Source organism: Poecilia mexicana, unplaced genomic scaffold (assembly GCF_051168715.1).
Source record: "Poecilia mexicana isolate PSO_F unplaced genomic scaffold, ASM5116871v1 scaffold_11, whole genome shotgun sequence".
Classification (NCBI taxonomy): domain Eukaryota; kingdom Metazoa; phylum Chordata; class Actinopteri; order Cyprinodontiformes; family Poeciliidae; genus Poecilia; species Poecilia mexicana.
Window position 1 is genome coordinate 11,210,130 of NW_028263380.1, and position 27,933 is coordinate 11,238,062.

Below are 27,933 nucleotides of genomic sequence, written 5' to 3' on the forward strand. Positions count from 1 at the left end.
TTTTGTATACCAATGGATATGGAAATGTTTTGAACATCTTAACACATCAATGTTAGCTTGAACATTGATGTGTTCGTCAATGTTCATCAAGAGAGTGTTGCTGACATCAACAGAGACCACTCTAACAGACTGCAGCTCATCAATATTTGGCCCACCTGCTTTAAGGGCGAGGGACTTTCAGCAGCAAAGGTGAAGTGTGGAGCTTCTTACGGAAAAGCGGCAAATCACTTCATTGATGGAAGGTAAGAGGTGACGTTGTCTACTGTCGTCCAACACAAAGTGCCCGTTTTTTGTCTGGAGACATGAGAGTGAAAACAGATATGAGTCAAAAGCAGAACAAAGCTGACTTTGGGCTTGCAGAATACTGGAAGCTGAGCATGCTTACTCTATTTCTTTGTTTTGTTTTCCCTCATAGATGTTGAGGATCACTGTGTGGTTGTGTGTAGGAACATTTCTGTCGGGTATTGCATTTTGCACCATCAGGTGTCCTGAGTGGGCTTCCTCCTTTGACTCGGCCACATGTTGTCCGACAGCTCATGGATATGGCTGCTGTCCACATGCACAACATGCACCAGAGTCATGGACCTTCAGACTCTGAGCCAGGACTGTTACAGATTGTTATGGCACTGGTCCTCAAGTTATGGTGTCTTGCAACTCTTGGTTGTGTCTGGGCTGGTGCTTTGAATAATCAGTGTGATATAATGCTAACACTGATTAGTGTTGTGTTTGGCCAACTTTAGTAGTTCTGGTATTGTAGACCACAAAATGTAACTTAATGTTGGGTGTTTTTTTTTTTTTTTATTAAACTGGATGTCTAACGTTTTTGTGAACGCCACCTGCATTTTTTTTAAACTTATGGTCCTAAAAATTATTAATATGATGGGGAAAACGACCTGAAAATCAGTTTTCTTGAATATTGCCTTCTCATGTTTGCGTCCGACATACTCCGGTGCGGAAGGGGGCGACATTTTAAACCGGTAATGTAATCCGCCGATAAAAGGGGCTTGTCTGTTTGAATGCAAAGAGCGGAAATGTTCTTTGACTGGAGTAGCATTTCTCGTGTGTCCGAAAGGTCTTAAGTGGGAAAAACTGTGAAAATGAGCCAACTGGAGGAGCTAAAGTTGTTTGTGGCTGGGCGACTGCGAACTGCTACATCCGAAATCCTTGCTGTTATCGACAAAACTATAGAAGTGTACGAGCAAGAGGTCACCCGGCTGAAGGAGGAAAACAAGCGCCACTCGTCTCTGTTGGAGATTATCCTGAAGAAAAAGTTGCCAAAGAAACAAGGTCAGACCATGCCGTATTGGTTTGATTCGTATGGTTAACAAATTCAATAGAAATGATGGCTTATAAGTCCATTTACCATTTATTGTGGCTGTCTGTTTAATTAATCAGAAGCATCCCGTTTCAAACAAACTATCCCCCGTATTCCCAGCCCCCATGAGGCTTTGCGTGAATTATGGGTGCGATTTCCGCCTTGGACCACTTGTTTACATGTTAGTGAGGCGCTAATCCTCTTTAGTTACGGCTTTTTTTTTTTTTTTTTTTTTTTTGCTATAAAATACTTGGGAACACCAAGCACAGTTGTTGAGTTGTTAGTTATTGCAAATAAACACCTGTACCTGTTTGGGGATTTCTTTTTAAATAGAAATCTTAGTGCAAGCAACATTAAATGTCTTCACCTGAAATGAGCTCACCTCTTGCATTCACTAAACCTGCACTACCGTGCTAAATCAGTCATGACAAAGTTCTGTCTTGGCTTCATCCAAATAAGTAGAAATTGGCCCACTGCGGGTATTGCTGAGAAAGCAGGAGCAAATGGCTGAAGGCAAGACGCAACTCTGTTAAACCATGAGTGGAATCCGTGTTCACAAGATGGAGACTGTGAAATGCAGACTGCAACAGAGCTTGAGTTTGCTGGGGATGGTGAACTCATTCCACATCTGATTGTGGGCCACATTGAATAGGTGTGGTTCTCCGTCTAAGTTGGCATGATCATAAAATATTGCCTAAAGTGCAATAATAGGCTCCTTTTTTGGACTAACCTGATAATAACTGAATAACAAAAGGTGCCATAGGAGATTTTTCTCCATTTTGCTATTTTTACAGAAATGTAATTGGGTGAAACTAAAACTAGACTACTTGAGGAGGTCTGGGTAGAACATGTTTACAGAAAAATGTTAAATATAACATTTTTTGTGCAATTTTGACTTAGTTACTGCTCAGAGTATGTTCTTTAAGCAAACTGACTTTTTACATTACAGTTATTCCAATTAATCGCTGCAGCCCATACACACATCCCAGAGACAAGACCTAAACTAATAAGACTCGCTTTTGTTTTGTTTTTTTTCTAAGACATGTACAGATTCAATGGCAAGATAAAATGGTAGCTTCAGATATAAAATAAGCAGCTGCTTAAAACCTTTCTGTGTTAAGTTTCATGTTGTTCAAATATGAAACTTGTTGTTTTTGTAGACATTTTGGTTGTCTACAAAACCCACAAAAAAAAAAATCCTGAAAGGTTAATTAATTGTGATTCTCTAATGGAGAAGAGAGCCACACCTTCTGTGTGTAGAATACTTAGTTCTGCTCCAGAACGCACATCGAGGTGCGCTCTTCATCAGTTTTGTTTTTCTTCTCGTCTCTTCTGTGCAGGTTGTCACGTAACCAACACTACCACTGCAGAGGTTGCTGCAAAGCTTGCCACTGACTGCAGTATCGCTCCTGCTCTTAAGGAAGAAAATTCTCCTTCTGGCCCATCTGCTCTAGACTCAGGAGTTAACGGCAAGACCCAAACATCTACCTTTAACGCCACAGTTGGTGAGAATAATGCCAAAAAATGTTGCTGATCATAAAGTAACTTTTTTTTTTTGCACTCGTCCTTTCCCTGAGTCAATCAAATCTTTTTTTCGTCTCCCAGGGCAACAGACTGTCTTCATCTCCAAGGAGCGCCTTCTCAGGTTTTCAACCATGGAGAACTGTTTCTTCTGTTCCAAGCAAGTGCCCGCCTCAAAGCACCACCTGATGAAAAGACATTATGATATAGCCGTCCATTTTATTCAGGATGACATCGGTAGGTTTAAGCATCACATTTGAGAACTTTTGTTGACTAAAATTTCATACCATCATTTTTTTCAATGTCCCTGAAACATTTCATGTAATACTGATTGTCTGTTGGCTACTTAAGACAGCATAATGAAAATCTCACACTTTTACTATGCATTAATATTATTTACATCAAGCTCCATGTCCATATAATTTTGAAAACATTAGTTTTTTATGGAGTAACTCGCATGCTTTTTTTTAAGCAATAAATGATTTAATTAATGGCTCATTAGCATTTGTTTTTTTTTTTAAACTAGGTGTTTGCCCCTAATCAGCAAACCTGTTTGTTTTTTTCTCTATTTGCAGAAAGATTTGTGATCCCATGTATGTGTTCAGACAAAGTTCAGGAAAGAAGTCACTGGCACTGTCCGTGCTGCAAGAAGGTCCTTAATCGGAGATGCATCTTTAAAGTCCACCTATCAAAACAACATTGTAGGTTTTCTTGGAGATGTGTTTTTACGTTTGCATCAGTTCGGAATACAACTAACCATACATAATGCTATATGTGTCAATCTTAATACTGTTTTCATTCACTTAAAGATGAGTGTTTTTTTTTTATTTCAGGTTATACTGTTCTGCAGACAAGCCAAGTGTCAGGTCAGTATGTTTCATACACCATAAAGAAATGCAGCACCAATGTCTTATGTTTTTTTTTTTTTTTTTTTGCGTGCTTAATTACAGTTTTTTTTTATTTTTTTTTTTATGTGATCCAGAGGTGTCTGTTCCATTGTGGTTGTCAGATGTAGCAATAACTGATGGATTATTTTCTAACTTTGTTTTTTGTTTTTTTTCTACTCAATAGATGTACCCAAACAGCAAATTTTCATAAATTCTTTTTGTGAGTAAGATTTAGGTGCCGCATAAAATGACCCACAGTTGGTGATCTCATGTTTTACTGTTAAATATGAAGACATTACCAGACAAGTCTTCAATTTTTCTAGAATTTATTTCATTTAAATGGGGTTTGAAACTGTTCCAACTAATAGTAAAATGTATATTATTATTTATTCTAATTATGACAAAGGAAAAAAATATTAAATGAGTTGCTCTTCTGACCACAAACAGGACAGTGTTTACTATTTGAATTTATTTGAATGACAATATCTTTATTTTGAATATAATGAATAATGAAAGATTGTACAAATTGATCTTTGAATATTTGCGTTGTTCAAAGGTGCAGCTGCCCGATTTCTAGGTTTCTGTCATAGTGTGTATTTGTTCCCCTTTATTTTCGCTTTCTGGATGCAAAAATTTGTTTTGCTTCCAGGAAAAAAAAAAAATCCTACCATGTTTTTATTGAAATAATAACACATCAATGCTTTTCTCACCAGGGAATCTTCGTCTGCCTTACACTGTCATGTTTGAAGAAGAATCTTCGGGCCTCGAAGACTCTGAGGAAGATGAGGAAGAGCTCAGCAGTCTGGAACAGCAGCAGGAGGAAACGGCTTCACCTCTGCTTCAAACGAAAGAAAAAGCAGCAGGTATCAAACTACAAGCCGTATTATGTCAATGGCACAGCTACATGAACAGTCCATGTAAAACATTATTTTTATTTTTAATCCTCAATTTTCTCAGGCCAACTTCCAAATGTGGTGGATGCCCAACATTCTGGTAGCAGTCAACCACAGCAACACTGTCTATACCCTAATCAAGACCGTGGCATGGACCTCTGCTTCAACACTCGCATCCAAGATGGAAAGGAAGTTATTATAGTGGAAAGTCGTCAGAATAGTGGCTTTGGTAAAGGACTGGATTCAGCTGGCAAAACGCAGCACCCAAATGAAACCGGTGTTGTAACCAAGGAATCTATCCCGACCAAAGCAGCATCCTCAAGTTCAGATGATCTTAGTCCACCAAGCAAAAAGCATGCAAAAAATCAATTAGCAGACCTAAATCCTAGTACAATGAAAACGGAGTTATCTGCCACTCAGAAACGTGTTGGGTCGCATTACTGCAAGGCGTGTGGAGAAATTTTCCACTACTTCCACAAGCTGAAGACGCACGTGCAGAAACACGCAGGGGACAAAATCTGTATTTGTGGGGTTTGTGGGAAAGGTCTGACGCGCGGTGAAAGTCTACACGAACACCTGCAGAACCACAACACCGAGAACGTTTGTGGGACGTGTGGCAAGCAGTTTTCAAGCCAGTCTCGCTTGCAGCAGCATAAGGCTTTTCATAAATCAAAGACTAAATACAAAGTCTACAATATGATCCCACCAGGATTCACGCGTGCGTTTGAGAAGTCTAAAGTTTGAAAATCTTGTCTAACTGGAAACCCTTAAAACTGAAATTGGTGCTAAAGGGGATGAGCTCAGACTTAAGTAGGATAAAGTTGTGTATGTAGATGGGTGTTTTGTTGAGAAGATTATTTAGGTTAGGATAGCTGTTTTGATTTAATATAGAGCTAAATTGATCATTTTCAGCGAATAAACACAAATCTTTAAATTGATAACAATAAGAGCTTTCATTGTTAAAATGTTAATTAGAATGTTTCTGGTAATATGTCATGTTGGTCTTAGATTTAATTCATGAGGGTCTGTAAAAGGTCTTAAGCTTATCCTACTGAAACCTGCAAGAACCCAGTCAAGCATGACTGAAATTCTCCAGGGATCAAATCTTCTGTGACTGTTGTCCTTTAGTAGCATTGTTCTCATATGTTGTGCTGTAGTGATAGAACTGCTTGTATGTGTGTGTATATATATATATATATATATATATATATATATATATATATATATATATATATATATATATATATATATATAGATTCTTAAAATTTCATAATGTCATGTAGTGTGGAAAACTGAGTACACCCTTAATGATAGAATTGCATTGATAATCAGTTTTTGGTTGAGACATACAATTGTGTTAAAAAAAATGCCAAGGCTGCAGGATATAGTTAATAACCAGCTTCAAGTGTTGCTATCTGTTAAATTAAGTGGTTATTGGCATATGTAACTGTTAGTCATTCTCTAGTGGAAAACATTTCGGATAGTTGCCTTTCTTTCCAGGTGTGGACGCCCCAGCAATTTCAAAGGTTTAGACTGAATCAGAAAAAATACAAAAGTAACTTTTTCTTAATTCTGCGGGCTTTATTTGACGGTGGTGGGTTACATAGAAACACTGAGAAAGTAATGGGTGACAACAAAAAAGCATTCCTGTTAAAGATGTATAAGGAAAATCTGTCATACAGTGTTGAATGAATCCCCTTCAGTGTGATTGTGCAGGCTGACGGCGGCGCGCTGTGCTGACTGGTACGTAACGTTTCAGCTTCTCTGCAGCGTTCAGTCATTTGTCTCCCATAAAAATGTGGCGAGTTTATTCCTGACAGGAAGAGGGGGTTAGCTGCTCCGCTCCAGAGTCTCTTCCCTATCAGTTCCCTCCCTCACGGGAAGTCAATCTACAGTAACTCCTGGGCTAGTTACTGCCTCTCCTCTTTCTTAAATTTTCATTCTGGGAAACATGGCTGTGTTAAAGATCCAAGACCAGGTAAGCTAACATCTGGTTAGCTAACGCAAAGTCGTCTGGAACTGATAAACGGGTAGTTTATTCGAGTATTTTTACAAAGTGTTGTTCGTTCCCATCATGTCCAATATATCAACTTTATTATTTTTTTTAATCCTAGCTTAATTTTATCAACGGTACACATTTTCTTTAGTTTGTAGTGGTAGGAAAATTTATTTTTAAAAGATGAACGTCCAAGGGCTAAGCTAATGTTGCGCCGCTTCTATCATTAACTTTAATATCTGACATGTTAGCAGACTAGCTAGCGGTAAAAGTAAACAGCGGAATAGCAGTTCTCTTTAGACCCATGCTAACATCATGTCACCTGTTGCCTTAAATTAGCCTATCTTTCAATGGACGTTGTTACATATCGAGGGTTGTTTTATTTATTTATTTATTTTGCTTGTATTTTTTATTTTTTTGCTTGGGGTGCTGATGCACCTCTGAACACAGCTGGATGGATGTGACTAAGAGGTAACCTATGTGGCCAACCCTGTCATTCTGAAACGCATTTAAATACCTGTTATGTTACGCGTTTCTTTAGATATTAGCGCCGAGTTAGTGAGGCTAACTCGATTCAAAGCGGCTCCTTTGTTTGCTTTGTCAGCTGTCTTGGTTTTTCTCCGGGCAGCTAAATGGCCAGTTGGTCACCTGTTGCTGCAGATAAGAAAGGCTGTCAGACTGAAATAGTTGATCCAAAACCTACAGCTGCATCACACTTGAGGCACAATCCACGGGGTCAGCAGCTGCTTACAAAGTAACGGATCCCTAGCTCATGTAGAGATGAAGTGGAACAAGACTGTTAACAATTTTGAGCATAGTGATGGAGTTGTGGTAATTTGAGATTACTCGATACATATTATGTGTTACAGCTCACTTAAAACTTCTTAATTTATTTTGAAAATAAGAAGGGACGATTGCATAAATGTAGCCAATGCATGCCTCTGCATGACTGAAATAATATTCAAGATTTATGAAGAGGTTTGCGTAATTACCTTACAGGATGAAGGGTGCTGTAGGGATGCATTTGAAACAGATTGTGTTCCAACTAATCTAGGAGACATAAAATAATCTGAATAAAATAATGATATTGGATAAAATAATTCAGTATCTCTGCCAAGGTGATTCCAAAAGAGTGATTAGATAAAAATACAGCATTTGGTCTTGTCAGTCCTTTTAAGGAAGATCTTCATTCCTCCACATCTTCTAATTATGTTTTAAATTCTTTAATGTAATCAGAAAAAAAATCCAATTAAAAGAAGAATTAAGCTTAAATTTTATAATCAAAAAATGATAGAGTAAGGCTTGTAAGCCATGAAAGATACTTATTCTGATAAATCATAAAATAAATCCTTTAAAACATTTGTGTTTGTTTTTGAAAGCGATTCTTTGGTACTTTCAAAAGTATATTTTATGTAATTTTAAATGTGTATTTATCCACATTACAAATATCATAGCTACTTATTCATTGATTTTTCTTTATTTTTTTTATACTAATCTTCCGTTTTTTGATTTTATCAGCTGCAGTCAGAATACAACATTTTAAAATTGAAAACCTTTTTTTTTTCTTTACCAGTATGGTATTTATATACCATTACATGCACAACTTACAGTTCATATGTTGATGGTTAATACTTGATTGAAGTTAATGAGCTTTTTCCTTGTATTGCTGTGAATTTTGGAAAAAGATAAGATGTGTAATTTCCTGTTTTTTTTTTTTATTTATTTTTTTTTGGGGGGGGGGGTTGTTAGTTTTGGTTTTGCGTTTCTTAACCTTTGTCAGATTTAAAAAATAAATAAATCTGGAACAAAGTTCACCAAAAAAAAAAAAAAAAATGTTTTTGATGTGTTATGGACAGAAAAAAACATCTTCACTTTGTTGCATTTAAAAGTCTGCAATAAAAGTCTGGAAATTTCAGCCTTTGCCCAGACGACGACTGGGGAAAATACAGACCTATTCTAATCACCGGCTGATTGATTGGTGAATCACTAATAAATACCACATTGATCCCTGTTGGGTCATTGATTTTTTTTTTGGAGTTTTTCTGCTTGCGCCGAGCGTTCTGTGTTCAGTGTCCTGAGCCGTCGAGAAGCACGCAACGAGCGGAAAACTGTGATTGGGTCCCACTTTCTATTCTTCATTGTTCTCTTGCTTGTTGACAGAGAAATGGGGACAAAAATAGTTACACAGAGGAGCCGGACGGGAGATGTTGGTGACTTTTGGAAAAAATTTAGATTTGTTTTTTGGCCTCTAGAGGGCATCCTATTATTAAAAACATCAATGTCTGAATGAGAGAACAAGTTGTGGACAATAAGAACCCATTTACCACATAGCGGACAACAGTAGTTATACGGTTCATCCACCTGCAACATGAATCCTGACCAGATAAATTATTTGTACCTAACATGAATTTTTATAGAGTGCTTTTACTGATTATTTTATTTATTATTATTTTTTTTAATTGTGGAGTATGTTCTGCTATATTCACACATGAGCATGATATCTGATTATGTAAACATGGTAATTGGTTGTCTTGATGATCTCCACAAAAAAAAAAAAAAAAAATCAGTTTTATTTGATCCTCTTTAGGCATTTTTTATCTCATTTCTGTCCGGTGTTTGAGTTTTAGCAAGACGTTGCAGGACTCCAGTGCTGGTGTAAAGTTAGTGGCTTTGACAGTCGAATCTGGGTTTTTACTGTCCGTGTTTTTCATGCTTAATGATGTTTATTTTACTGCATGTCTCTGCTGAGCTCTATGCTTCTGAACGGGATAGGCATAAAGGATTTCGACTGACTGGAACTGCTGTCAGATATGTTACAGGCCAAGATAAGAAGAAACCTATTAGTTTTTTAATTGTTTTTTTTTTTTTTTTTACAGTAGAAACATAACAAATGTCGCATTCACACATGAAGCCTAGTATGAATGGAAACAAGGAATCACAATCTCAGGAGTGTTGGGGTTTAAAACAAGTGTATCCACAGAGTTAAAGAAACAATGTTTTATATGCAATAAGTTAGTAAAGTATTCCCACTAACTATAGAGTTTGGAATTGTGGGTAAAAACTTTGAGTTGGATAATAACGAGCTTCATCATATCTAATTGGGCCCTTAATTTGCTCTTCTAATCAGTGCAACCCAAGCAAGAAAAAAACAAAACAAAAAAAAAAACAAGTCCTGCTTAGATTGAATGTGGAGTAAATGTTGGTGGTTTGCTTACAAGCTCTGCCAAAACACAGTATTTGCATTGTTTCTCCATGGCTCTCTCAAATATTGCTGCTGACATTAGAAGGTCCTTTTAAATGAGCGAAGGTGCTGGTTAGCGGGATAGAGTTCGATTGTCTGTTTGCCAGCAGCTGTGTTGCTTTTTGTTTGGGAGAATATGCGCACCAGCACAGACAAACACACGCTGCCCGACACGTGCTGTCTTTTGTGTTTCTGCTCTGCGATTGCATTACACACACACACACACACACGTAGACTGCATCCTGTGGCAGTGTCGGAGCTGAGGTCAGTGGTATCCATCAAACTCTCTGTTACACATGCTCTCTGTCACGTAAAGCTCCACGTGAAGTTGTTAGTGAGTCGACTGCATTTGCGTCGTCTGATAAAATGCTTGGTGCAGTTTTTATATGAATCTATACTCTTAGTTTGAAGATTTTTTTTTAATGAGGGTTTCTAAATGGGGAGGCTGTTAGAGTTTAGGCCTGCAAAAAAAAACAAAAAAACTCACCAATCCACCTCCCTCTTTCATTTGCCCCTGCTTGCGCAGTTCCTCCCTCTGAGTTAATGGGGTTGTGCGGCCTGGCAAGATTGCCCCTTTTAGGATCTGGTCTGAATGAAAAGAAGACTGGAATACACACACACACACACACACACAGTCATGCACACACAGACTGGTCTTGTTAACCACCCTCACATTCCCTGGCGAAGCCTGTTTGTTCCAGTTTCATAATGAGAGGGGGACTTTTGAAGCTGTGCCACTGATACACCAACAGGATGCCAAACCACACGTACATGAAGAACATGAGCTTCTCCCGGGTATGCATTGTTATTCATAAATTCAAACATTTTTAAAGACTTTATTTGGACCAAGTTTCAAATCTGGAAGCATTGTGTACCACAACATTTTTTTTTTTTTCCCCAAACACCAAGTTGTTAGCGACAGCTTTGTAAATGCCTTAAGCGTGTCCAGCTAAGGTATGAAAAGCCGTGATATCTGAGCTTATTGTACAATGACGAGCATTTGATCCACGCTGAATTGGCACTAAATCCATAAAACGAGGGTCAGATGAGTCATGTTTTCTGGTTGTAAAGATTTGACCATCCATAAAACTCAAGACACACACACACAAAAAAAAACAAATCGGTTTGTTAATTTAGAAATGAAGATTCGTTTACTACAAAAAGTATTGTTGCATTGTAAATGTGAACACATTTTCATACCCCTAGATCAATGTCATAATATATCTGCAAACCTCAGTGTATTTTAATGGGACTTTATATAATAGACCAACTCAAAGGGGTGCTAAATATTTTACAAGTCTGAAATCTGAAAAGTGTGTTGTGCGTTTGTGTGCCTCCTTGCAGAGCAGCGTTTTGGGGTAATGCCTCTACCAGCTTTGCACGTCAAAAGAGAATTTTTCCTTTGCGAAATAGGTCAGATTGGACAGATGCAGCCTGTGAACTATTTTGAAGTATTGACGCAATTTATCAGCATGGACTTTGACTAGGCCATTGCGACACATAAACATGCTTTCCCATATAGCAATCTTATCTTCCTCCCTCAATCCCAAAACATGACTGTTGGGTTAATTAGTTTCTCCAAATTGCCCTTAATTATGAGTTTGTGTGTGGTTGTTTATCTTGAGCGGCTCTGAGTTGTTCTGTGATGGACAGGCGATCCTTCAGCCAATAACTGCCTTTTTTCCCCACTCATGCTCTCTAAAAAAATCCCTCTTAGACCTTCATAGAAAAGCTGGATTTATGTCGGTGACATTGCATGCAGGTGGGTACTAGTTAGGTGGCAATTGGTTACAGTGGACTTTATTGAGGCAAACCAAAAGAAAGAGAGCTGAATGCCTTGCTTTTCAGAGTTTTATTTGTAAAATGACTTGAAAGCATATATTATTTCCTAATTATGCACTACTTTTTGTTGATTTTTTTTCCTCATGGTTTCCTCAAAACTACATTGAAATTTCTGTTGTGACATAAAAAAAAAACAACGTGGAAAACAGGTTTCGCCCCTTACTGTCCTGCGCTCCAGTCGTCTGCATTTCTTTGTGTTCTGTTGAACACCTGCCTGCGATTGTCTCCCTCACTTTCCCTCTGTCCTTTCATTTTCTCCGACTCTGTCGCTCCCCTCCCCTCTCCCTCTCTTATGAAAGAGCTGGCTTCAGCAGTCTGACTGAACTGAGCGATGCATTCCTACTCGCACACCGGGCGCTGCTGCCCCGTACGAGCTAATCGCTGCTGGGTCCGTGTGTGTTCCCGGCTGCGGCTCAGCACTGAGGATACGGAGCTCCCTGCGTGCTGCTAGGCAGCCCAGACTCATTCTGCCGCATTCATGCCTCCTACCGCCACCATTACGCAGAGGAATTCCCTGCTGTCTCCTCGACCGCTGCTCACAGACAGAGTGAGTGTTGGTTAGAGAGAGGGTGAGGGAGAGAGACAGAGGAGAGGAGAGGAGACGGGCTGCAAAGCGACACTGACAGATAGAGGACAGAGCTGGATTTTGTGCTGGATTTGACACATGGAGATGCTCCGCGTCTGTTTATGCGGGAAGTACTTTTTATGGCATTTATCGCTGACCTTTGTGCTATGGGATTGCGCACATATGTAAGAAGGAACACTGTGTATTTATGTGTGCGTGTGAGTGAGTGAGTGTGTGAGCGGCCGTTCCTGATGCGGTCAGAACGGGCAAGCCGTGTGTGTATTGTGGTGCTGGAGGAGGTGGAGGAAGACGAGCCCTCTCCTTCATCCCCACCTCCTCGGCCCAAAGCATCTCATCAAGTATCTGGAAGGGCTGTCGCGCAGGACGACAAGGTGAGAATGCTCAGTTTTATTTAGTTTGCCAATTTTTATTTTTTTATTTTTCCATCTTTTTTTTGCAGGTGCACACCACACAGCATTAGAGATGTGTCTGCAGTTTTTATATGCAGATGAGTGAATCTTTCAAACGTGATCTGAATTTAAAACTTCAATACTCGTATGCCTCGTTGCAGAAAACTACAATGGGCTGCCAGCACCTGTCATCCAGTGCAAAAATAGCACAAGTATATTCCTGGCCATTGGTTTCTATAGCTAGTTGGTATCGCCTGGTCTTTGTAGTCCTCTTTCTCTGTGTATAAAGGACAAGGCTATTACTGGAAGTAAGAAGAGCCTCTTTATGTTGGGCTGACATGACTGGATGTTTAGGTTTGTAGGCAGTGCATGCTTGTGTATATCTAATTGTATTCAATAGATTTTGAAACATATTATCTACAGCAATCATCTTTGTAAATAAAAGACCTGTAAATAGTAAAAATGTATTAGTGAGCCTTGATGTTTCACAGGCTAATGTCAGATTTACAGTGCTGGATTAAAGTTAAAAACATTCAAAGCAGTTTTAAAAGTAATTACGTCTTAAACTGCAAGTAACTATTTTTTTTTTTAGCTTTCAATTAATTTATCAATTACTTTAATAATTACACGCTTAAAAAAAATATTTCTTAAAGTGGAACAACTTAGCATTTCCGTAGTACGCCTGATCATTTGTAGCAAAGGATGCATGTGTAGCTAAAAAATACTTCTAAGATCAACATTTGAAAAGCTCATCCTTTTCTGCTTGACTTTACATAAATACAGTGATTATTTTGTTTTGTTCATCGATTTTTTTTTTGTGCCATAATTGGATAGCAAGAAGTGCTCAATAGATTTATTTTAGAGAATTTGAACCAGGTGAAACTGAAACTATAAGGTTGTATTAACCTTAAATGTGCATGGAATTTGTACATTGTTGGCTTAATTAGTGCTCTGACTGGGTTGTTGTTTCAGGAAATGGATTTTTTGAGTAAACAAATAAATTAGTTGATTATTTCAATAAAAAATAATTGTGTCATACTTGCAAAACTAATCACCTCTGTTGAAACGTTCACATCTGGTCACATTGCATCGTTAAGCTTTCATGCATTTTTAAATTTTTTTTGGAGCTTTATGTCATAAACCAACAGCGTGCGGTGAAAAGGGAGTAGCAAATGGTTTTCTTCAAATGCGTGGAAATAAAGGCGTCTTTGTCTTTCAGAACCAAATTTTACTGTAAGTACAGGCTCAATCATTTATTTTTTAATAATGTTGGAAAATGTCATAGCGGATTCTTCCATTCTTCCATTGTGAATCCGTTGTTTTGAGCTTATTTTTAATAGGAGTTTTTAAAAATAACATCCCCGAATTTATACAACAATTTCTTCTTTAAGGTGGAAACTTTGTAAATGAAACGAATCTTTGCGTCGAGTTTACTGTAGGATCTCTCGAAGGTTTCTCATCACTGCAGGGAAACGCTGTTTACGAAGCAGCAGCAGCAGCAGCAGGATGCTGCTGGAACCATGCCAATGCTTCAAAGTGAGCTCCGTAAACTAATATGAGTAAATGATAGTTACCCTGTGTTCGTACGCTCTCAACTTCCTCTTTTTCTAGTTTGTGCAGCCTGTCTAAATTCTGTCATATGTTTGGTTTTTTTCCATATTAAACATATGTTTTGCATAGTATTTACATAATAATCTGCTCTTCTGGTTTCACAAGGAAAGAGTGCAGCTTTATTCCCCAGATGACCTCAAACAACTATGATGTTTTAGAAAAATAGTTTTTTTGTTTTGTTTTGTTTTTTCCACGCGCTGCATCCTGCAGCTGTCATAAAGAGGTGATCTACAGCCAGGTGTGGCCTACCGTTTTGTCCAAGGCTGAGATTATTCTCTCCAAGTGTGAACTGTCCCTTACTTAACTCTCAGAAATGTGACCAAGGGGTAGAAAATGTCTGCGTTTCAAATGAAGGGTTTCTGTTTTTCTGTCTCCGAAGCCGTCTTTGCTGAGAGCCATCTTTAATGTGGACCCAGACGAAGTTCGCTCTCTTATCTTTAAGAAAGAGGATGTCAACGTTCAGGCAAGTCGAAATCCTTCTCCTTGCGCCCGTCAGCGTTTTTAAATATTAATCGGCTCCACTTTCTAAAGCGCATTCCAGAATTGCGCTTTCATCATCGTTGTCGCATGTCTTGGAGGTCTCAGACCTGCAGGACGCAAGGACACGACCTTAACCTTCCCTGTGGCTTTACTCTTCCCTTTCCAATTTTTCAGTTTATGACCCATTATTTTCCATTTATTGTTCCTGCACAGTGTACTTCTGTACATCTGTGGGTATATATTGCTGATGTCATCACACCAAACTCTCCAGAGTCAGCAGCCCCAGCCCAGACCTCTCGCAGTCACGTGACCTTTGTTTATAGCCCCACTTTGCTGATTACTCTTCTCTGCACCGAAAGAGAGAGGGAGAGAGATGGAGAGCGATGGAGAGAGGGGGTGATGATGATGCAGCATGCTGTGAGCAGGATTTGATGGAGTGCAGTAAAGAATAAAAGTGAAGATGAAGATATTTTTTTCTCCCGGCTCGTGTTTCCTGTGGTCTGTAACGGTGTAAGGTCTATAGATTTCAGATGTGTGACCTACGTTCCTATGAAAAATGAGGATGCTTTAGGTACTTAGCTCTTCTCGTTCTTCCCCAGGACAACGAGAAGCGAACCCCTCTTCACGCCGCAGCGTACCTCGGAGACGCTGAGATCATTGAGCTGCTCATCCTTTCAGGTAAACGTCCCAGGCATGTTAAACTTCTCGGCTGCTGATTAAATAATTGATGCTTTGTTTTAGGTTTGGGATCCGTCTTTCTTCAGTTGTCTCAGCTCCTTGTGCTTTCAGTAGCCATTCTGATGCACTTTGTGACGATTTCTGTCTCTTCATACCGCAGACTTTCATGTGTTTTATTGGGTTTATTCGCTTAACTCATTGATAATAACATTTTTGCCAATTCGTCTTTGTTAAACAGCTCAAGACGAATGATGAAGAGCCTCTGTAAACATACAATTATGCAGTCTTGGCAGTAATTCTCAGTCGGATTTAGGTTTGGACTTTGATCTAAATAATTAATTGTCGCTCTGTCCTTTGGTCATTGTTCTGCTGAAAGGTGAACCTCCTCCTCTCTCAGGTTGTTTTGTAGCCTCTTTTTAGCGCTTCTTTCCTCTCTAAACCATCTTCACTGTCCCCCGCTAAGAAAAATTATTTCTACAACATGTTGCTCCTACCACTGTGTCTCATTATGGGTGATGTCTCTCCACAAATTGCCCTTTATTTGTCGGTATAGAAGGTAATTGTTAGTTTGATCTAATCAGATCGTCGTCCACATATTTGCTCAATTCTGTGCACGTTTAATGGAAAGTTAAGTTAGTTTTCTTGTTTTGGTGAAAGCAATTCAAATAAATTCTTAAAGGGAAATACTGAGTTTTCCTTTAAAAGACAAAATGCCTTGTTAGATCATACTGCAACGAGTAAAATGCTAATGATTGAATTGAAAAACTAAATAAGTCACTTTTTTGTAACGTAAAGGTGTATTTTATTTGATCAAATTGAATTAGTCATTCTTTTCACGGCTTCCTAAAGAATTTTAATCTCAGTCATTCGCATAAGTTTCGCCCTGTTTTCTTATCCACGGTCATCATCAGTTGTCCCATCGCTACAGATGACATTTCCTGCTCGTTAACAATCACATGATGCGTGTCGGACATAACGAGGTGCGGCCGCGTAACACAGGAGTAGGGGTAGAGTGATTGCGTTAGCGTTGGTGTGTGTGTGCATGTGGAGTGTTTCACGTGAAGAGCCAGCAACAGGTGCAGCTTTAGACCTATTTTAACCCTCAAGCTGTGCCAAAAAGAATCATCTGCCTTCCAGGCACCGCTGGCTCTCTCTGCCTAGAAGCCATGTGAGCTGTGTTTGTACACTCAATTTCTCTGAACTTATTTTGTTTTTCTAATTAAATTAACATAAACATGGGGCTAGTAAAATAGTTTTTTTTTTCCTTTTTTGACTCTAATCTGTTCTCTTATTTAAGGAGCCAGGGTTAATGCCAAAGATAACAAGTGGTTGACTCCTCTGCACCGAGCTGTGGCTTCATGTAGCGAGGTAACATGTTGCACAGACGCACTTTCTCTTGTATGTTTTAGTGAATTTTGTGATTAGCAGTGACATCAGAAGTGTTAATTTACCTTTTCATGGAGAAGAACTGCACAAAACCTGAGAAATGGAACCACTTTTAAGTGACCATCTCCCTACTGATATAAGATACTTTCACTCGCTGTTAAATCCAGTCGAGCTATTTAGACATAAGCTTATTGTGAAACCATAAGAATTTCTCTGCTCATTGTTCTCGGTCCTGGGCAGCGTTCCCACACTAACGTATCCCCCTCGTACTCTTTCACTTTCTTTGTTCTATTCTAAGCACGAAAATGCCGCTAAGAATAGCAAAGAATTTTCAAAGCGTGACACGGCCACCCGCAAACATTTTGTTAGCGCGTCACCAAGCGGACCCTCGGTCTGCCCGGCCCTGACCCGTGACGCCCATTGTCTGCAGGACGCGGTGACGGTGCTGCTGAAGCACAGCGCAGACGTAAACGCTCGGGACAAGAACTGGCAGACGCCGCTTCACGTAGCGGCCAGCAACAAGGCGGTCCGCTGTGCTGAGGCTCTGGTGCCGCTGCTGAGCAACGTCAACGTGTCGGACCGCGCGGGACGCACTGCGCTGCACCACGCTGCCTTCAGTGGCCATGTAGAGGTCGGTGACTTTGATGCAGATAGATGAGAATGCGAAAACTTCATTTTTTATATATATGTATATATGCATTTGTTTCTGAAATGTAACAAATAATTAAGTTGTTTGAACCTGTTTTTGACAGACGCACAAATACAAAAAAGTAATTGTAGTTCCTTCTGACTCACTGACTTTACTACATGTCAAAAACAATAAAACCAGTTGGGTGAAACACAAGACGTTGCTGCCTTCTTTTTTAATTAAACTCTTTCTAACTGTGACAGTTTTGCAAGAAGATCACATGACAGCTTTTTCTCACACAGCCTAATGGACATGTGGACTCATATGACCACAGAACAAGGGTTTACTGTCTTTCAGTCCATCTGGGATGACCTTTGTAGTTGATTATATGGCTTCCTTTCTGCGTAATTCAGCTTGAGGTTACATTTCTGGATCTCTTTTTGTGAAAAGAACTAAAGCTCTCTGCTCTTACACCCAGCTGTATCAGAGCAGCAGCTAACATGTCTGCCTATTAAGCTTTAAGAATACAGTCCATGACTATATTGTCATATTTTTCCCCTCCTACTTGTCTTAATTCGACCGAAACAAACACATTGATCCGATGTAAAGAAGCTTCACATTTGTTTTAAAGAACGGTTCAAGCCACTGCGTACAAACTGTTTCAAGAGCAATGTTTCTGCAGATGGGGGCCTGCACATGAACACGTTTTAAATTGAAAATGTTTGAAAATGTTTGTTAGATGGTGAAGCTGCTGCTCTCCAGAGGAGCCAACATTAATGCGTTTGACAAGAAGGACAGGAGAGCCATCCACTGGGCAGCCTACATGGGTGAGATTATAGAAAAATGACCTGCTCCACTTAAAAACGGATGACTTTTGTTTATTCAATTCAATTGTTTTCATCAGGTCACCTGGAGGTTGTTAAGTTGCTGGTGGCCAGTGGAGCTGAGGTCGACTGTAAGGACAAGAAGGCTTACACGCCGCTCCATGCAGCCGCCTCCAGTGGCATGAGCAGCACGGTGCACTACCTGCTGAGCCTGGGTGTCCATGTCAGTGCACACACACACACACACACACACACACACGATTGCATGTCGTTCATTCGTTTACAAGTCGTCCACGCAAATTTAAAGTCTTAAATTCACATGTCTAAGATTAAAACCTTAAAATGTCTTAAATCCATTGGCCTTAAATACATTATTAATCACAGATCTTAAGCGTTTCCTCTGTATTCTATGTAGTTTATCTCACAGTTTTATTGTCAGCAAATGTTTGAGCCGTGCACTCAAACATTAGCTCCCACTAACTAGCTGCTAATATACCCTTGCTAGCTTGTTAGCTAGCTTTTTTTTTGCATCTATCATGGGTAAGTGTAAATTTATCACCAGTTGGCCGTACGACATTTGTCTTCACCATTGGCTCACTTCTGTTCCCAGCCAATACGATGCTACATGCGTTCTGTGCAAAAAAAAAACAAAAAAAAAACCTTAATAGTATATATAAAATATGCAATTTTCTTTTGTGCATTTCTACTGTGATATTTGTCTTATAATAGTCTTAAAGAGGTATTACAAATCCTTAAATTTTAATTGGTGAAACCTGCATATGCCCTTATGTAAAGTTAGCTCTTTACTCAGATTAGTGAAGTTGAAATGGATTTACACCACATGCGCTTTAAAAATAGTATTGATTTTTTATTTTTTTTTTTAAAACAAGATTGTTCTCTGCTTAGGTGAACGAGGTTAACGCCTATGGCAACACGCCGCTCCATTTGGCCTGCTACAACGGACAGGACGTGGTGGTCGGCGAGCTCATCGAGGCCGGAGCGAGCGTAAATCAAGTGAGCGCCGACGACTCCGAGAGAAGCTGCCGGGTCGTTCGGCTCGTTTCCCTTAATTATTTCGCTACATTACCCCAGGTAAACGAGAGAGGCTTTTCTGCACTTCACTTCGCTTCGTCTTCACGCCAAGGCGCGCTGTGCCAGGAGCTGCTGCTGGCCCACGGAGCATGCATCAACTTGAAGGTTTGTCAATATTTAGATGCACTTTCTTACAAATGCTTAAACACACACGCGCTTAACCCAGGACGCCGTGTTTGCGCTACGCTTGTATATCTGAAGCAGGTTTGTACAAGTACTGTTTGGGTGTGAGCTGTTGATAAATAGAAATTTATCTTCTTAAGAGCGTCTGCAGCTCATAAAGTGCCTTGTTTACATTTTGTCACCTTGCAATTACAAACTTAAATATATATATTTTTTTTTTTCGTCTGTGTGATTGACCAACACAAAGGAGAGCAAAATTGTTACAAAATATGCTTTTTATTTATTTAATTTTTTAATAGTCCTACAACCCAGAAGGTAAGCTAAACTGAGCTGTGTTTGCATGTAAACAAAATGCAGCGTTCTGCGTAGTTTCCGTTTTGTGCGGTAGAACGACCGACTGTGTACAAGGACAATGACTCTACACATACAGCCAGGCCATGCTTTGTAATGAAGCACATTCAAAAGCAAAAATGGTCAATCCAACTGACCATTTTAGGTGGCAAGACCTAAATATTACTGTCCAGATCAACTCTCCGTCCAATCTGGCTGAGTTTAGGCTTTTGTGCAAAGAGTTTCTGACCCTACATGTGCAAAAGGTTGCAAACCCTTAACCTTCCCTTTCAGAATAATGTGCTGCCTTGTGTTGGTCTGTCACTGAAAAATCCCAATAAAGTTTGTTGCTTTTGTAATGTGACAAAATGGGAATGTTTTCCTCCTTTTGCAAGGCACCGAGCTGATGATGTCTGTTCTGCTCAGTGTTGAGCAGAGAGCTGAAATGACAGTTTGCTTAACACTCCGGTAGCAGTGATGGAAACCGATACCAGTGTTTCAACAGCCTCAAGATGCGCGGCCATATGGCAAGTTGCAGGGGGAGGAATGGCTGCCCGAGGCAGAAAGCTGCCCAGGCATTCCTTGTGTGTGGGTGTGTGTGGGTGTGTGTTGTCTGCCAGGGATCCAGTTTTCTTCATGTTTGTTCAAAGAACTAGTCATAGTAACTTAGTTCTTGTAAACATCTCGTCTGTCCAGAGTAAGGATGGTAAGACTCCGCTTCACATGGCAGCTACACATGGGCGCTTCTCCTGCTCCCAGGCCCTCATTCAAAATGGTGAGTGTTCATTTTTTTTCTTTTAAAGATTAAAATTTATCTGGATATTAGTTGTTGTTTTTTTTATATAATTTGTGCATATCTGAGTCTTTCCCCTTGCTGTGTTCGTAGGAGCCGAGATCGACTGTGAAGACAGAAGCAGGAACACTGCCCTTCACATCGCAGCCCGCTACGGCCATGAGCTCATCATCACGTCGCTCATCAAAGACGGAGCCAACACTACCAAGTCAGTTGCGCTGACATTTAGCCATCTGTGTGTTTCCCCACAATTAGATTTTTGTTCTAGACGTGACGTTTGCCTGCAAGGACTTGTTTTTTTTTTTGTTTTTTTTTCTTATTTCAGGAGAGGCATTCACGGGATGTTACCGCTACACCTGGCAGCTCTCAGTGGCTTCTCCGATTGCTGCAGGAAGCTGCTGTCCTCAGGTACAAGTCTCGCTCACACCGTCTCCTGCCAGCGGAGTCACCCGCTTGACATCCAAATTGATGCCGACTGCATATTTTTGTACAGGATTTGTCATAGACACCCCCGATGACTTTGGAAGGACCTGTCTGCATGCAGCTGCAGCTGGGGGGTGAGTATTCCTGCTTACTGTGTTGTTTAGTTTTTTTTTTTTTTTGTTTTGTTTTTCCTGTTCATGTATTTTTTTGTGTGTGTATTAAAATTGTATGTCTTTGAATTTGGTGTGTTGGGAGTCATTTGTTCACTGCTGTCAGTTTTAATCATCGTCTTTCCAAACAGAAACCTGGAGTGTCTGAACCTGCTGTTGAACACAGGAGCTGACTTTAACAGGAAGGACAACTTTGGCAGGTAAATTTGAGTAGGACTGCAACTAACAATTATTTTAGTCATTGATTATTCTATAGATTATTCTGACCGTTAATCAGATAAAAATATCAGCATGTTCTACATATTTTTTACTTAATCCAGTTTTAGAAATGCACTAAAAGATGAAAATAAACAAATGATTCACTTCATTTTTAAATAACACAATAAACATTTTTTTTTGCCTAAAATGGAACAATCAAAAAACATTGGCGATGGGGAAAAAAAAAAAAACTCCAGTTGATGATTAATCGATTATTAAATTAATTGAAGATTTTTTCTTTCCATGATTAATTCGATTAATTGTTTCAGTCCTAAATTTAAGCATCGTTCTCATTTCTAGAAAAGCGATATCTAGATTACAAAGCCGTCGCTGGTTCTAACTGGTGTCGATTTAAATTTTTCCCACAGGGCTCCGCTCCACTACGCATCCGCCAACTGTAACTACCAGTGTGTGTTTGCGCTGGTTGGCTCTGGGGCCAGTGTTAACGATCTGGATCAGAACAGCTGCAGCCCTTTGCACTACGCGGCGGCTGCCGACACGGAGGGAAAGTACGTTTTGTCTTTGCGCTTTATTGCGACCCATTCGAAGTCTTTTCAATAGAAAAAATAAAACCACTCCGTTTGGTCTTTCCTAGATGTGTGGAGTACCTGCTGAGGAACGACGCGGACCCAGGCGTGAAGGACAGACAGGGCTACAACGCAGTGCACTACGCCGCCGCCTACGGCCGCACGCTCTGCCTGGAGCTGGTGAGCACAGTTCCTGCAGTCGGTGCAAATATTTTCAAGATCAGGTGCATATTTACCATTGTTTTTGTTTTTATTCCCTTCAGATCGCAAGTGTGAGACCGCTCGATGTGGTAAGACGAGAGCTCACTGGCTTATTGAGCCAATGACACGTCACTTCATTGATATGTTAACCTTTTTTTTTTATGTGTGTGTTTCAGTTAATGGAGACCTCAGGAACCGACATCCTGAGGGACTCAGACAGTCAGGCCCCCCTAAGTCCACTCCATCTGGCGGTTAGTTTTGAAGATTTAAGAGAGGCTTGTTTCTGGTTCCGAGCGTCCAGGACTTTAGTTGCCTTTTTTCGTGCTCCAAAGCCAACTGGATCTGTCGGTGTTTGCTTTTCATTTAATCAGGCTTACCACGGACACTGCGGGGCGCTGGACGTCCTCCTGGCCTCCCTGCTGGACGTGGACGCGCGCAGCCCGGACGGACGCACCCCGCTAAGTTTAGCCTGCTCCCGGGGCCATCAGGAATGCGCGTCCCTGCTGCTCCATCACGGAGCCTCCCCCATGACCCGCGACTATATATACAAAAAGACAGCCTTACATGCTGCAGGTAACGTCATTAATCTTTACATCAAATGAAGTGGTTTTGTTTTCTAGCTTTTAAAGCCGTTTCTCTTTGCAGAAAAGTAAATGAAACTTTCCTGTTTCTGTCTGTCTGCAGCTATGAATGGCCACCCAGAGTGCCTGCACCTGCTTCTGAGTAGCAACAACCAACACATCAACGTGGATGCACAAGACAACAACAGACAGTGAGTGTGTTCACAGATGTGGTCTGAAGATGAGAATAAATGAATGAGTTACGGATCGTTTCCCCACAGGACTCCCCTGATGTTGGCAGTGCTGAACGGACACACAGAGTGTGTGTACTCTCTGCTCAATCAAGGAGCCTGTGTGGAGACTCCGGACCGTTGGAGTCGGACAGCCCTGCACCGCGGGGTGAGACGGCCAAACTAATGCTGTGACTCTAATTGTAGAGCTTTAATAGACAAAGAGGTAGATGGCAGAAAGGTTTTGCGTCTGTTACGAAATGTTTTTGTTTGTGTGTGTGTGTACCTCGGTTCTCGTCTCATTGACTATTCAGCTGTATTAAGTGTCATATCTGTAATATAATGGAAGATTTAGCCTTTTTTCCCCCCCTATATCTCGCAGGCTGCCACAGGGCAGGATGAGTGTGTGGAGGCCCTCCTCCAGCGAGGGGCCAGCGTGTGCGTGAAGGACATCCGGGGCCGCACCCCGCTGCACCTGGCTTCGGCTTGTGGCCACGTGGGAGTCCTGGGGACTCTCCTGCAGACCACGCCCCCCTCCCTCACTCACCTCACAGACAGCCAGGGCTACACGCCGTTACACTGGGCCTGCTATAACGGTACAGGAATTCAACACACCCACGTCTCGGTTCCGCGTGAACTTCCTGCAGAGCATTGATGTTCTGCCGTCCCTACTGTCTTGCAGGTTACGACGCATGTGTGGAGGTTTTGTTAGATCACGAGGCGTTCAGGAAGATCAAGGGAAACTCCTTCAGCCCGCTGCACTGTGCCGTGTAAGACTATTTGTCCTCCTGAACGCTCATGTGCGTGTGTGTGGAGATGTTGTTTAAAGATGTACGACACTTTTCCTGTTTCAGTATGAATGATAACGAGGGCGTGGCCGAGATGCTAATCGACTGCCTGGGTGCAAACATCGTCAACACCACGGACTCCAAGGGAAGGTATGGAAATGATGTAAAGTGCGTTTTTTTTTTTTTTTTTTTATTATCGATTGAGAGCGAACTCAAACTTTAATACGAACCTTCGTTGTTGCAGAACCCCCCTCCACGCCGCCGCGTTTTCTGACCACGTGGAGTGCATTTCTCTTCTCCTGAGCCACGGAGCTAAGGCCAACGCCGTCGACGCGCTCGCGCACAAAACGCCGCTGATGATGGCGGCTCTGAATGGACAGACCAACGCCGTGGGTGAGCGCGCTCGCTGATTGTACGGGGGTGCTTGAAATCGTTGAAAATGCTTGAGTTTCAACGAGGTGCATTCAAGAGTTGGAAAACGCTTGATATTTTATCTGCACAGTTTTGTCATGAAGTTGTAATAAACATCTAGAAACGCTTACAGAAAGTCAAGTGGTTATTTATATTGTGTTTAAGCATTTTACTTGAGCAGGAAGCTCATTTACTGGGCACACCAAACCAGTTTGTTCAATGTACTGAATATTTATTATCCCTAATGACTCGGTGAGTTATTGATCTGCGTAATTGAAGTGAAGGTGGTTTTATATTTTAGACATCAGTTATTTAAATAGGAGTATTTCTTTGGTTAAATTTGTTTTGTTTTCAGACCAATCAGGGTGTGTGCGAGAAAATTCTCAAAAAACTGAAATTTTGTTATGTTTCAATTTACTTCCTGCCATTTAGAATACTATCACAAGACATTATTAATAACCATAATAAGTAATTTCATATAGCAGTAATTTGAAACTGTCCTCTTTGGTTCATTTGTGCTGATTTTATCTCCAATCTGTGATGATGGACATGCTGGGGCTACACGTAATAACCTTTTGTTCATTTTTTTGCAGAGGTGCTGGTGAGCAGTGGGAAAACAGACCTGTCCCTGCAGGATGTAGACAGGAACACAGCTCTGCATCTGGCGTGTAGCAAAGTAAGAGCCTTTGCCTTTAAAGTGATTGTGTTGGTTTTATGGTTAGATTGCAAAATGCAGCCTTTTTTTTTTTTTCTTGCGTTCCATGAATATAACACATTTCATTGAAGAACATGTTTGATTCTCTCTTTGTTGTCGTTTTAAAACCTGAAAATGGATCTTTAATTAAACCAGAAAACAAACATAACACATTTGATATGGTGGGTAAGTTTTTTTTATTTGAGAATGAAGATTTTTGCAGCTCTCAGCAAATTTTGTTTAGTTGGTGGACGAGTAAAAGCATCTATTTGGACCAGTTGCAGACTTCCAATTAGTGGTGGTGATGTTTTTGTGTTTTTTTTCCCCCCCGCACACTAAAAGGTAAAGCTACTAAACAGCAAGAGAAGGAACATGAACAGCTGCTTGTAGTTTGTGCTGCATATTTTTGAAGGGTTGCATGCGTTACTGCACATCTGTGTTGACTTAAAGACGCTAAACTCAGTCGGGTTCCGTGCTAAATCTCAAAGAGGGAGACGTATCGGACTCCGGCAAAGACTTTTTCGGGTCGTTTTGCAGATGTGATCGGTTTCGACAAACACTTTGCTTTGTTTTCTGTTCTTCTTCCCAGGGCCATGAAACGAGCGCGTTGTTGATTCTCGAGAAAATCAGCGACAGGAACCTGATCAACTGCACCAATGCTGCTCTCCAGACGTACGTAGTTCGCGAAAGCTGGACGCGGCCGCCAGCTCCGGCTGGACGCGTTTGAACCGTCTTCTTCTTACAGGCCGCTGCACGTGGCAGCCAGGATGGGGCTGACGGTGGTGGTCCAGGAGCTGCTGGGGAAAGGAGCCAGCGTTTTGGCGGTGGACGAGAACGGTCAGCATCCGTCTCAGTGATTTCACCAACTGCAACAGCGATGTGTTGAACGTGTTTTCTCCCGACACGTTCTCAGGTTACACCCCAGCTTTGGCCTGTGCTCCGAATCGCGACGTCGCCGACTGCTTGGCCCTCATCCTCAACTCGATGATGCCCACCTCCCCCATGGTGACGATCGCCGCCATTCCCGCTTTGTCTCTCACCCAGACGGTGATCAACCACCACCCGACCTCAAACCACATCTCCAAAGGAGTTGCGTTCGACACGCCGCCGTCTCTGAGACCCGACCACGCCTCATACTGCAGGCCAGAGAGGCCGCTGTCCTCCGTTTCCGCGGACGACGAGCTGAACGACTCGGACTCGGAGACCTACTGAGGACTTTTGGAGACGGCCTCACGATCCCGGCGGGCTAGCCAAACCACTCAGGAGCCTTAATAGATAACTGACTGAAAGATGCGGGGGGGGCGAATGTAGAACAGATGATTTTTTTGGGGTAAGCTTCCTTTAAATAATTTTAAAAATAGCCTTTTATACAAACCGCACATAGTGCCTTGCAATTGCATTCCTACCCACTGACGTTTTTCAGATCTCGTCACGTTACAGCAACAAACTTCAGTTTATTTAATTGGGATTTTATGTGAACATTTTGTCTATTCCCTGCGAAATAATGCAACCTCAATCAGATTGGATTGAGAGCATCTGTGAAGGTAAGGTAAAGTAATTTTATTTATACAGCACAGTTTCAGCAACAAGGCAATTCAGAGTGATGATCATACTTAGAAGTCCTGCTGCAGATTTTCAGTTTGACTTCAGTTTAAACTTGAAAATAAATCCACTTTGATCTAAACCATTAAACGGCAGCTCTGACTGTGTTTAGGACAATTATTCTGCTGTGTGCTAAACCCCACATCCAGTCCATCGAAGCTTTCAACAGCTTTGTTTTCTATAATGTTTTGCCAACATGTTAAATATTGATCTCAACTGCAGAGTTCACCTCCGTGGTGAAACTGGAGTACCTGTTTATAACCTAACCTTGTGTTAAACTTCTCCACTATGATTCTGATGTCAAATGTTTGCTGCGATTCCTTCTACTTTATTACTATTCACTACCTTTCGTCGCATAAAATCCCCATTTGCATTTCTTAGAAGTCTGTCGTTGTAAGATGACAAAACGTGAAGAGGCTGAAGGGGTATGAATACTTTTGCAAGGCTCTGTACTTTGTTCCCTGAGGTGCATACCGGAGCAGAAACACTAGACTTCTATGAAAGCACTGTACGGTCAGTAACATGACCAGTATCTTTTAAAACTTAACAGCAGTATTTCCTTTTTTTTTTTTTTTTTAAATGAGTTAAGCCTGTACTGTATGTGGATTTTTAACCCTTTTGAAAGGTTTTTCCTCCAAACGAGCATCAAGTGAAGCTCAGAGGGAACGGAGGGAGAACCTCATGGGACCAGCTGACTGTACTTCAGTTTTTTTTTTTTTTTTTTTTTTTTTTTTTTTTTTTAAACTTGGTTCTTTGAGCTATCATGGCAGACGCCGATGACCGTTACTCATGAACATTAATAATGCTGCGTTGGGTAGCCACCTTTCCCAGGAGGATGACATTGGTATTGATTTTTTTTTTGTTTTCGTATTTATTTTTAAGTGTAGACTAAAATCTTTGAGCTGATTCTGACAGCGGGTGGATGTCGGACCTCGTTACTGTACACACGATTCAGACGTCTGTTGACTGACGAGCTGAACGAACCCTTGAATCCTGCAATGATGTAACTGCTTCATGTTTGTATTCTGTACTGGAGACAGTGTGTGTGTGTGTGTGTGTGTGTGTGTGTGTGTGTGAGAGAGAGAGAGAAATAAAGATATGACTAAATATTGCCTTTTTAGAAATATGCAAAGTTCAGACAAGTTTGATGCAGTTTGGTGTATTGTTTGTAAAAAGAATTGAGCAACAGATGAATAAAAAGATTTGTTTTATTTAGTTTGTACATCACAAGATGTGAGATCTGTCATCCATAATCTCAATCAGAATTCAGTCCATATGGTACATTCGTCCGTACAGACAGGCAGTGATCAGGCCTCCACTCAGGTTGGAGTGTTTCATGGCTACTCTCCCACCTGCAGCTTTCTCCAGCTTATCAGGTTGCTAGATTGCCAAGGGTACATGTAATCTGTCTGGAAAGTTGCCTCCATCAAGAAGTCCATCTTAGACTCCGCCTC

The 27,933-nt window shown here is 40.8% G+C and overlaps 2 protein-coding genes across 3 annotated transcripts; both read left to right on the forward strand.

Annotated features, from left to right (window-relative positions):
- The first annotated feature begins 463 nt into the window (after positions 1 to 463).
- LOC106922092 (uncharacterized) lies at positions 464 to 5,563 on the forward strand. The gene is made up of 7 exons (XM_014994220.2): positions 464 to 1,287; positions 2,656 to 2,820; positions 2,921 to 3,073; positions 3,412 to 3,537; positions 3,670 to 3,702; positions 4,437 to 4,586; positions 4,681 to 5,563. The coding sequence occupies exons 1-7, from the start codon at positions 1,098 to 1,100 to the stop codon at positions 5,358 to 5,360; spliced, it is 1,497 nt and encodes a 498-aa protein (XP_014849706.2). The 5' UTR covers positions 464 to 1,097; the 3' UTR covers positions 5,361 to 5,563.
- Positions 5,564 to 5,831: 268 nt separating this feature from the next.
- On the forward strand, positions 5,832 to 27,709 carry ankrd28a (ankyrin repeat domain 28a). 2 transcript variants are annotated; one of them, XM_014994217.2, is made up of 29 exons: positions 5,832 to 12,652; positions 14,661 to 14,744; positions 15,361 to 15,439; positions 16,737 to 16,807; positions 17,256 to 17,456; positions 18,193 to 18,280; positions 18,358 to 18,500; positions 19,184 to 19,291; positions 19,370 to 19,474; positions 20,519 to 20,597; positions 20,709 to 20,823; positions 20,941 to 21,023; positions 21,109 to 21,172; positions 21,340 to 21,408; positions 21,835 to 21,975; positions 22,062 to 22,173; positions 22,257 to 22,283; positions 22,371 to 22,445; positions 22,566 to 22,767; positions 22,879 to 22,966; positions 23,036 to 23,153; positions 23,367 to 23,580; positions 23,667 to 23,754; positions 23,839 to 23,922; positions 24,017 to 24,165; positions 24,777 to 24,859; positions 25,467 to 25,549; positions 25,623 to 25,714; positions 25,791 to 27,709. In XM_014994217.2, the coding sequence occupies exons 1-29, from the start codon at positions 12,512 to 12,514 to the stop codon at positions 26,087 to 26,089; spliced, it is 3,285 nt and encodes a 1,094-aa protein (XP_014849703.2). In that variant the 5' UTR covers positions 5,832 to 12,511; the 3' UTR covers positions 26,090 to 27,709. The 2 variants fall into 2 exon arrangements, with proteins under 2 accessions (XP_014849703.2, XP_014849705.2); XM_014994219.2 differs by having other exon boundaries at positions 5,833 to 6,594.
- The last annotated feature ends 224 nt before the right edge of the window (positions 27,710 to 27,933 follow it).